Source organism: Vigna unguiculata, chromosome 3 (genome assembly GCF_004118075.2).
Source record: "Vigna unguiculata cultivar IT97K-499-35 chromosome 3, ASM411807v1, whole genome shotgun sequence".
NCBI lineage: Eukaryota > Viridiplantae > Streptophyta > Magnoliopsida > Fabales > Fabaceae > Vigna > Vigna unguiculata.
In genome coordinates this window covers 51,430,921-51,442,153 of record NC_040281.1, presented here as the reverse complement: position 1 = coordinate 51,442,153, position 11,233 = coordinate 51,430,921, and the positions used below count along the sequence as shown (strand labels likewise).

Here is an 11,233-nt window from a genome sequence, read left to right as displayed (position 1 = left end):
TATACAATACCCACATGATATAATTATATAAGATATAAGATCAATTAATGGGTTACTGTAACAAAATTCCAAAATTCCACGTATAAGGGCTCTTTATTTATTACTCAACAAGTAATTTAACTTCTTTGTCATTGATGGATTACTGTCTCCCTCCATATATATATATATATATTTATTTATTTATTTATTTTAGTTTAGTAAATGGATTTTTTCAATGTTATTTGATTTGATGCGTCGGTTTAACAACGCTATTAAAGAGATAAGATACGTGGGTCGATCGTACCGTTACCTTTGCGACGAAGTTATGTATGCATTTAGGAAAAAAATAAAATAACATAAAAAATTTCTTGTTACCAAAGCCACAATAGTGTATATATATGTCACTCTCCGGCTCGCAAAGCTTTTAAAGTGGCTAACGGGTCGCTAACGCTAGCCGTGCAGCTCTCTCCATTTTCCGTTCCGAAGAAGAAGCTTCGTTTCCCATTAGGGTTAGGGTTTCAGTGTTTTCTCTTCGTATAGCTGCCACGCCTTCTTTTGTCGTTTCGCTCCGAGAGCTATGGAGTCTGCTCTAGTGATCAAGGTTTTGATCTTAATTTTCCTTTTCTGTCATGTTTTCGTTTCACTTTTCGTTCCTGAATTGTTTTCCTTCGCTCATATCGTGGCTTGTGTGGTGTGATGCTCTGCGTTTAGTCATATAGATATTTCTTGGAAAAAAATGAAGATGAATGGTTTTTTTTTTTGTTTGGGGTGATGTTGCTAGTTGATGAAGCCTCGAGTCTGATGCGATTTTGTTACAAATTACAAAATCGTGTTAACTTTGGCATACATCCCCTTCTAGTTTCGCCTTTAATTTTATTATCTGAGTGATCGGAACACGGAATTATGATTTTATATAACTCTATATGTAGTAACTTTTGGAATGACGATGGGGCTGAAACCTCAACGGTTGCTTGCTGGGTTGGGTATGAACACATTGGTTTTGCCTAGAAAACAATTTAGCGTGAGTTTGATGAAAATTAATTGATTCCTAGCATCTGCTAGATGTGTAGAGGTTGTATTATATTTATTCTTTTGGCTAGGAGTATTGTGAGTATTTAGAATGATTCACTTTGATGAAATTGTATCGGAATTAAAACTGTTGTGCATAGCGGAACTTTCATTTCACTGAGGCTCTGTTTTAGTTCGATTGATGGTATTATATATATTTTGGTTTAATATATCTACGATCCTGTTGATCAATGTATGATAATACATTAATCTTTGATGCTTAGTGCAATTTGAGAATACCCTTCATTCATTTTAAGGAAAATTCATAAAATAATATTTGGTGGAAGAATCTGCTAACATTTTTTTGTGGCTTTAGATCGGTTCTATAATCATGCACATCTTTGTTTATTGCATCAATACATCACTTTTTGTTGGACAGGTGAAATATGGGGATACCCTCAGGCGCTTCACTGCCCGTGTGGACGAGATTAATCGACTGGATCTCGACATGGTTGGGTTGAGACAGAAGATATGTTCTATCTTCGGTTTCAGTGCTGATGCAAATTTAGTTCTGAGATATGTTGATGAAGATGGCGACTTGGTGACTCTGGTTGATGATGATGATTTGCGTGATGTGATGAGGCAGCAATTGAAATTCTTGAAAATTGAGGTACTTATGAGCAATGATGGTGGTGCTAAATCAACTGCGTGGTCTACTGGAAGTACCACTCCCTTAAAATCTCCTTCTGTCACAAACCCACGTCTGGGTAGAAATACTATATTACACGAGGCTCTGTCTAAATTGTCACTTTCAAAAGCGGCATCTTCAACTCCCGTGGTTGATAATATTGCCAATTCAATATTGAAAATAGGACAATCGGTTCTAAATTCTCATTTCCAGCCTCGTGATGCAGCTGATACAATTTCAAAAACGGGTGTTCCTGAAGAACATACCACTTCTAAGGCAAAAGGTTCTCAATCTTCATATGTGGACTCGGCCTCCAATTCTACTGTCCATGGTGAGAGTGCCAATCCCTTAAGATTTCCTGTTTCAAACCCATCTCTGAGCCCAAATGCAGATAAAGTTGACATTTCATCTCCTGTGCCTGATCCAGTACGTGAGCTTGTTTCCAATTTATTGTATCCAAATGCTGCATCTTCTAGTCAGCTGCCTGTTAATCTTGCTGATTTAATTTCCCTAGTGGGACATTCTGTTCTAAATTCTTATTGCCAGCCTCATGTTTCAACTGGTCCATTCTCTAAAAATGGTGTTCCTGAAGAACCTCTCTCTGGTGAAGTCAGAGATCTACAGATGCCATCTGTGGACTTGGCTTCCAATGCCACTCAACATGTGGAGGCTGAAAACCTAATTAGAGATACAGCCTCTGCTTCTAATGCCAATCCACATTGTGAAACAAGAACTCTACGGATGCCATCTGTAGATTTGGCTTCTAATGCCACTCAACAGGTAGAGACTGAAAACATAATTAGAGATGTTGCCAGTCAACATTTGGAAGCTGGGAATGTAATCAGTGCAACAACAGCTGCGGAAGTTGCAACAGTTGATCTCAATATCCCTCCTTGTGATCCTTATTCATCTCAGTCCACAAATGTGAATAAGGGTCCACTTTCATCAGAAGTCCCTGATGGTGATCGCAGGAAGGGTAAAATGTCAACTGTCTATAGTTCTGCTGGTAAGGTTGACAGCAGTGGTACATCATCAAGTCTTCCTGGTCCTAGTAATGACAGTTCAACCCAGAATACTTCATTGAAGGCTGGTGTTTTCTTTGAATGTCCATTTTCTGGGTCATATATTAATTCTTGGACACCACATTTTGGAAACTCTCAAATGCCCCCATTTAAAAGGAGCCATCCTCACACTGAGGCAATGACTGGTATGTTCCACAAAGGCGTGCGTTGTGATGGTTGTGGTGTCTATCCAATAACTGGACCTCGGTTCAAATCCAAAGTGTAAGTACTTTGATTTGTTTGGACTTATTTATTGTTAAATTGTTTTCAGGGCCGTTTCCATGATATTTTGTTCTTCATGCAGGAAGGAAAATTATGATCTCTGCCACATTTGTTACAACGAAATGGGTAATGGGACAGATTATATCAGAATGGACCGCCCGGCATCTGCTCGTTTCCCTCGATGTGTATATGAGCAATCCAAAAACTTTGTAATCACTTTTGAACACTGCTATCTTTTCTTTTCTCCCTTTGCGAGTCTTTGCGTTTTCACACTTTTTTTATGGTGCAGCCAACATTACCGCCACATACTTTTAAGAAAAGTTCCATTTTGAAGCATGGAAGACCAAAGTTAGATAGTCGGTTCATTTTGGATGTCAATGTGCTAGACGGTACGATGATGGCTCCATCTACTGCATTTACAAAGATCTGGCGGATGCGCAATAATGGCACTGTAGCGTGGCCCAAGGGAACTAAACTTGTTTGGATTGGAGGAGACAAGTTTAGTGACTCTCATTCAGTTGACTTAGAGGTTTGATAAATATTCATACTGTAGTTTAATAATTATTTCCTGAAGGTCTATTATCTTTTCTCTATGTTTGTCTTGCTCGTCTTAGAATCTGTATGCAAGTTTATTTAGTGCTCTCTCTGATTAAACGTCCCTGGTTCAGGATGGTGTCCCTATCGAGAAGGAGCTTGACATTGCAGTTGACTTTATAGCACCACGGATACCTGGTCGATACACATCATACTGGAGGTTGGCAACTTCATCTGGACATAAATTTGGCCAACGTGTTTGGGTCCTTGTACAGGTAAAATGATAGTGTTGAAGGAATTGCTTACGGACACTAGATTTTACTCTTGATGGTGTAATAATAAATTTACTCTCTTGCATTGTCGTACACACAGGTTGATGCCTCTCTCAAGGACTCATTTTATGATAACTCTCAAGGATTGAACTTGAATATTCCACTTGATGTCAGTGGATCTGAAGGACCTCTGCTTATAGATATCAATGTTAGGCCTGCCGAGGATGATACTTTTCTTCAAACCCGCATTCCTAATGCTCCGATTCAACCTGCGGAACAGGTTGATGAGGAACCAAGATTGGAACTGGAAAAGGAATTCCCTATAAATGAAGCTACATTTGTTGGCCCTTCTGCCTCAGCCCCTGCTGCCTCAGCCCCTGTTGCAACCTCCCTTGCACCTTCATCAATCTCTTATCCTATTATTGATTTATCTGAAACAACCCCTGCTGTTCCCTCTAATCAGCAATCCTCCACTGTGGATGTACCATCATCATCTGTTGTAGGGACCGGTGGAATTAACCCTGTGGAGGAGAGTCTACTTAAAGAACTTGAGGCGATGGGTTTTAAGCAGGTTGATTTGAACAAAGAGGTCTTGAGGATGAATGAGTATGATCTGGAGCGATCCATAGACGATCTATGTAGTGATGTCTATGGTGTTTCTGAGTGGGACCCTATCCTTGTAGAGTTACAAGAGATGGTAAGTTGTTCGGTTCATCACAATCCCATTTTCCATTCGATCCTCTGACCATGCAATATATTGTTCAACTGGATACTGTTTTGATTGGTTATGGGGTTTATGCAGGGTTTCCGTGACGAAGAGATGAATAAGAGGTTGCTTAAGAAAAACAATGGAAGCATAAAGCGTGTTGTTATGGATTTAATCCAAGGAGAGTAGTTTTTGTTGAAATGTGGGTTAATAGTTAATGTAAAGTTGGCGACTTGTGCTCCTAGGGTGCTTGACATCTGCCAGGTAGACATAATTATATCTTATTTCGTATCTATCCCCTATCTTTGTGTTGTGGTGATATTGCCATCACAATCCAGTGTCGGATTCAAGTATGTTTGAACTTCTATGCTTTCGTATGTAATTAATTATATTGCCACCCTCAGCAGTTTTTAAGCCTTGTTATTTTTCTCAGAAACTAGTTTTAATAACATTTGTCATTAGCAATGATTTTTGCTACATTTGCCTAGGTATGACTGAAAGATGTAACGGGATACTTAAAAGATGTAGCAAAAAAAGTGAAATGGATGGTAAGATCATTGGTTTATATTGAAAGTTCCAGTCCAATTATAAAATATCTATAAAATGTTGACACACTCTAAATTTCTAAGAGTGTTGCTTCCTGCAACCCATTCAAATTTCTTCATCCACCCCATCAAAACAACTACCGGAAAACTTTCTCCGTAATAGGTATACCAGGAAATAATTTCCGGAACTGGATTTGTATTCCAGAAGTGTTAGGGTCCAGGGAGAAAAATGATATGGTGCAGGAAGTCATTCTCAATTTCTAAATACTAATCCAAGTTAAGGTGTCAATACATAATGTTGTCTTGTCTTGCGATTTATTAAGTAATATACATTCCATACTGTAGTTTTAATCGCATTTATCTTTATTTAAAGTGTCTTATCTTCTCGTGAGATAAACAAAAAAATAGCTGTTCATAATTTTGTTTTAAATTTTAACTCAAAGTATTTTATTTATTTGATAGCTTAACAATTAGGGATGCCAAGCTGGGGAAGGATTTCATTTTTAATTAATTAATTTTTATAAATAAATTATGTGAGAGGGTTTTATTTTTAATTAATTAATTTTTATAAAATAAATTATAATGTCAAGTATTTAAAAATAAATGATGATTGTATAAATTTTAAGTTAATATTAAACAACAATCGAATAAAAGTGAAAAGTGAAAGAATTATCAAAATATTTGATAATTATATGTAAATAAAATTTTAAGATAATTAAACATTAATTTTAAAGTCTTTAATAAGATAAAGTTTTTAAAATATATTTTAGAAAATTATTAAAGAATAAATATTCAAGTCTAGAAGTATTTCAAACGTTTTTCTATTTATTATTTTTTAAATTATAAGGATTTTTCTTATATATTAACAAAATTTATAATATACAACTATTATACTACTTCAGTGAAATCAAACATTAAAAAATATTAAATTAATAATAATTTAAATAATGATACATTTGTCTAGACAAAATATTAAATAATGTAAATTTGTTTGATGGTTTTTTTAAAGGAAATGATATTTTAATTCACTTTTAACCCATCACTCTCATCACTCTTAGATCATCTATTTTAATTTTTTGTAATGATGTGATGTGATGATCTAAGGGTGATGAGAGTGGTAGGTTAAAAGTGGATAAAAAAATGGGTTAAAGTATCATTATCCTTTTGTTAAATAGTATTTCATTCGTCCTATTAACTTTCAAGTTTTTTTTTTTCATATCCGTCTGACAGAGCTTAGTATATATTATTAAGGCTTTGTTCACTTGGCTAGATGGATTTGTGGGAGGGGGAAAAGATGGGTTTGAGTGAATTTGAAAGTAAATTGTGTGTTGTTTTTTTTTTTAAGGGATTTAGAGGTGATAGTGGGTGAATTTTGAAGTAAGATTTGTGAGAGTTTGTGAGTGATTTAACTGATATGATAGATTAAAAAGATGTTTTAATAGATGTAATAGGTAAATTACCATATTGTCCTTTATTAATAAGTAGTATAAATTGGTATTTGTATGACTTATAACTACTTTGTTAGTTTTTTACTACTAAAATTGAAAAGTAAATTATAAAAAAAATAAAATAATACATTGTTTTGATAGTGTATTGTAATAAATGGGATTGGTTTCAACTAATATGGGATCGAATCCCTTTTTCCAACTTCATACATGGATCGATTCCAACTAATATGGGATTGGATCTCTTCTAATATGGCCATTAGGGATGGCAATGTGGGCCGACTCGGTCCGTTTAGGCCCGGCTCGCATAAGGCTCGTACAACAGGGCTAGTCCGCTCTGTCCCGCACACTTTGTGCGGGCTGCAAACACTGGCCCACCCCATCCCGCACTTGGCTCACGGGGCCTATGGGCTGGCCCATTTTTTTATCTTTTATTTTAATTTTTTTAAATTTTTTTTTTAAATTTTTATGATAAAACTTTCAATGTTTAAAAATTGGGAAACTTTAAGAAGTTCACAAAATTAAGTAAAGACTTTGGGGAGTTGGATGATAAATTGATAATTCAACATTTTCATCATATTCATATTCATACTATGACATACACAATGTATTCTTTAAAATTTTAGCACATTAGAAAATACATAATACTTGTCTTTTCCAGTTATACAAGAATTTGAAACTTGAAACGTTAAAGCAAGAGTCTATGAAAAAAGTAATTAATATACACAAGTGCAAGTTTTTTTAAAAAAAATTTCATGCAGGCTTGCGGACTGGTCCGCGCGGTCGCGTGCCAACCCACGTGAGCTGCGGGTCGGGCCACTACGGGCCTGCGGGCTCACTACCCTTGCCCGCCCCGCGTTTTTTTCGCGGGTCTGACCCTAATTGTCACCCCTAATGGCCATAGTTGGATTGGTTCCAAGAATGAATGGATCGGATCCATCATAGTGGATTGGTTCCGCACTTGAGTGGATCGATCCAACTTTCTTTATTTTCTCCTGCTTACATAGCTCATCAACAATCACACTTTATGCATGGATTCCAACTCCATTGTTGATAACCAAGGTCTTCTCAATTGTTGTGTTCGTCTATAAAGCATGATATAGGATAAAATAGTCGTTGCTCGATTAATTGTCTTAAATCTGCTCTCATTAGGCAAGATCGAAAAAGTGATGAATCTCGCAAATTATTGCTTTCACTCGCTCGTGATTCAGCGCAAACGAACGTAATAAACACATTCTAATCCATCTTCTCCCTTCCCTTCAAACAGTAAATCACATCAAACGAACACAGGTTAAGGACTTTCTACCCTTCTAATTTTTTCTTCCACTCATATAAAGCAAAATATAAATAAATTATATTTTTCAACTTTAATATATTTTATATATTTTTTTCTTTCCAAAAATTTTTATAAAACTAATTTGACATTTTCAAAATATTTTTCTTAAGATTCGTCAGTGCTCTAACATACTTTTCTTCTCATTATAATTTTAATTATTATTTTTTATTTTATTCAAATAATATATTATATTTCATAAAATACAAACCTTAATTTTATTTAATTAAGTCGTTTTTATAAGATAGGTATTTGTTCGTTTCTACTTAATTTTAATATTTGTATTTTTTATTTTTTATTTTAGGTGTGGAAATGAGTATCATTTATATTAAAAATTTTAGGTGACTATAGATAAAATTAATTGATAATATATAAATAAATATAAATTTTACCTTACAAGTTAAGTTAATTTTGTAAAATTAAAAAGACATAAAATCTTAATTGATTAGGTAAAACATATTTTTTCTATTTAATTTTGTTCTCTAATTTCGTTTTTTTTAATAACATATCTTTCGTTATAGAATTTTTACTTCCTCTTAATATTTCTTAGTGAAACACAATCTTATAACAAACAAAAACTAGGATAGCATAGATATAAATTTTTACTTCAAAAACTGGTATGAGATGTATACTCAAACATGCATCCATCCAATTATGTGTTCCTATATGATAAAAAAAAAAACTAAATAAATAAACAAATCATACATGTATAAAAAAAAAGACTACAATCAAATAATAAATATTTTAAACGCTAAAGAGTAAAACTTTAGTAAATATTTTAAAGTAAAAAAATATATAATTGTATAAAATTATAAACTAACGTTTGCAGAAAATATTACTTCAATTTTTTCAAACAAAGGTCCTGCATGTTAAAAAAACTATTTTATAAACTATTAATTATAATTTGATATAATTTTTAAATTGGGAAAATTAAAAACTAACTCCAAAAACATAACCTGTCAAACCATAGATAGGTTACGGTATTAAAGAAACAAGTTGAAATTTAAAGCAATAAAAACTTTAAACTATTAAAAAACATCTTACCGATAGAAAATCACCATGAGATATATAAGCAATAATTTTCCTTCAGGTGTATGAGTGATCCCTTTTTGGTTATGGTTATGCGGTCACTCCGAACCATCGACTCTGATATCACTGTTGGGTTATATTTTTTCATATATATGGGTTATGGTTATAATCATTGAGAGATTGTGGTTTTATATAGGACATTAGTCTTATACTTGTAAGACATTTGACACCAGTTTTACACCAAAACCTTAAGACAATGGTGTTATGGGTCTTTATTCTTACATAGTGTTTAACTTTGTCTATTCTATCCAATGTGGGACTTTGACTCAACTTGGATTATTTTCAACACAAATAAACCCGCTTCCGTGGATATTTCTCAAACCTATTCCCTTTTCTACAATCTCCACAATGACTGGGTATAGTATGGGTATGGAAAATACCCAACTCTTTCAACTGAGTATGGGGATGAGGATGAGGATGTACATATCCACCTCGTCCTTGTCTTCGTACCCACCATAATATTCATCCTCGCCATATTCTTATCCTCGCTTAAATCCCACCACAACACACACACTACTCCCTTTTTTATTTTTTATTTCTTCTGATTGTTGGACTTGTCATGTCATGAAATGTTTTTTATTTAATTCGCATCTCCAAAATATTTTTCGTCTGATCACAATTTTTATACAATTATGTTCAAATGATGTATGTCAATTAAATAATTGTTATGTCTAATATTTAAATATTTACTCTTTTTTAATATTTTTATTTATTGTACATTTTTTTCACATGAGAATGTTTAATATTCCCAATTTAAGTTTTCGATAGATAAATCTTTCATTTACTAGGTAATATAAACATTTTATCTTCTTTATTTTATTATTATTAATTTTTGCTTCATCTGACAAACTCCTTTGTTTCGTTAAAACAATTTTCGCTATCTTTCAACTCCCGCTAGGTTGATATTTGAATAGTTTTCTTAGATCTTTAAGTTATTTTTTTATTTTATCATACTCTTAATTGTGCATTTATTTTCCTTTATACGATCTCATTCAATGATTCAATGATATCTCAAATTATTTCTAAGACACAAATTTAATATTTTTTAATATTTTTCTTTTATTTATCATCATTCATGTATATACATATGTATACATAGCCACGTCTATAAGGTTGACATAGTGATAAAAGGTAGGAGTGAGAATGGAAGAAGTTTATAAGATGCAGCTACCTGTAAGGCCCTATTTCTTTTCTGCCCTAGAGTTGGTGGGCTGCCCTTGTAAGTGGGCCTAAGGGTTGGCCCAATGTATATAACCTTGCTATGTTGCCCTAATCCCATCTCACACTCACTCTTTCAGACAACCCTTTCTCCCTCTCACAAAGAGCTCTGCTAGGGTTAGGTTTTTCGCCATCTTCAAGCTAGCTCGAAGCTGTGCTCTATTCCATGTAAGTACTGTGCTAGCCTTTTTCGTCTCCATTGTTCCTTTCGTTCATTTCGTTGTCTTTTCAGTTCTTCGTTCGCTCCTTGAGTTGTGGTGCTCGTGCGTTCGGTATCGAGGGCGTGTTGGGTCGTTTTACTAGCTTATTCCAGGTAAGGGAAGCTAGAACTTCTTTTATGGTGTGATTTGACTTGTGTCCTTGTAGTTCGTCGAATTATTGAGTTTGTGTGCTGCCATGAGTGACTGTGCTGGCTGGGATATGTGTTTGGTATGTGTGTACGTGTTGCGCGGGTGCAAACAGTGGCGAGAACTGTTAAACTCGCTTAAGCGGGCATGTCTCGCCTAGGCGAGATTAACAGGGGCTCGCCTAGGTATTTTTGCCACGAAGGGTCGCCCAGGCGACCCACTGTGTTTTTGAGCGAGCGAGCATCTCGCCCAGGCGAGAGGGGTCTCGCCTAAGCGAGATCTCGCGGGTGCTTCTGCTTCATGTTTCGAGCCCTCGCCTAGGCGGGCTCGCCTGAGCGAGACCCTCCAGCTTGAGCGAGGTGCTGGGCAAGACAGTACAATGTGGGATGACTTTCTTGGCTTTGTATTGTATGGATAATGCATGCTTGATTTTGAGTATTGTGATAAAGGTTTGATATGAATGAGTATGATTGAGTGATACAAGTTATGAATTGTGAATAATGGGTTGGCATGAGTTTCGCATGAGATTGTAATGAAATGGTTGGTATGAAAGAGACATGATAACGATATGATTTGGAAATCCTTGGTACACGGATGGTTTATGATGAGATGAAATGAGTTGGGCTTGGAACATGAAAGGCGTTGGCTTTAAACATTGGTACAATTAACGTATACGTGCATGGTGAATATTATTTTGGCTGCGGGATTTTGTTTTGTATGCGTCAGTGCATAATTCCTTGGGGTCTCTAGGTGAGACTTTCAGGGTCGCGCTTCAATGGTCGGGAC

At 35.0% G+C, this 11,233-nt stretch overlaps 1 protein-coding gene across 1 annotated transcript; it reads left to right on the top strand.

The window, feature by feature from the left end:
* The first annotated feature begins 335 nt into the window (after positions 1-335).
* Positions 336-5,035, top strand: LOC114176079 (protein NBR1 homolog). Its single transcript, XM_028060989.1, has 7 exons — positions 336-580; positions 1,427-2,958; positions 3,041-3,167; positions 3,248-3,487; positions 3,627-3,767; positions 3,865-4,461; positions 4,567-5,035. The coding sequence occupies exons 1-7, from the start codon at positions 557-559 to the stop codon at positions 4,657-4,659; spliced, it is 2,754 nt and encodes a 917-aa protein (XP_027916790.1). The 5' UTR covers positions 336-556; the 3' UTR covers positions 4,660-5,035.
* The last annotated feature ends 6,198 nt before the right edge of the window (positions 5,036-11,233 follow it).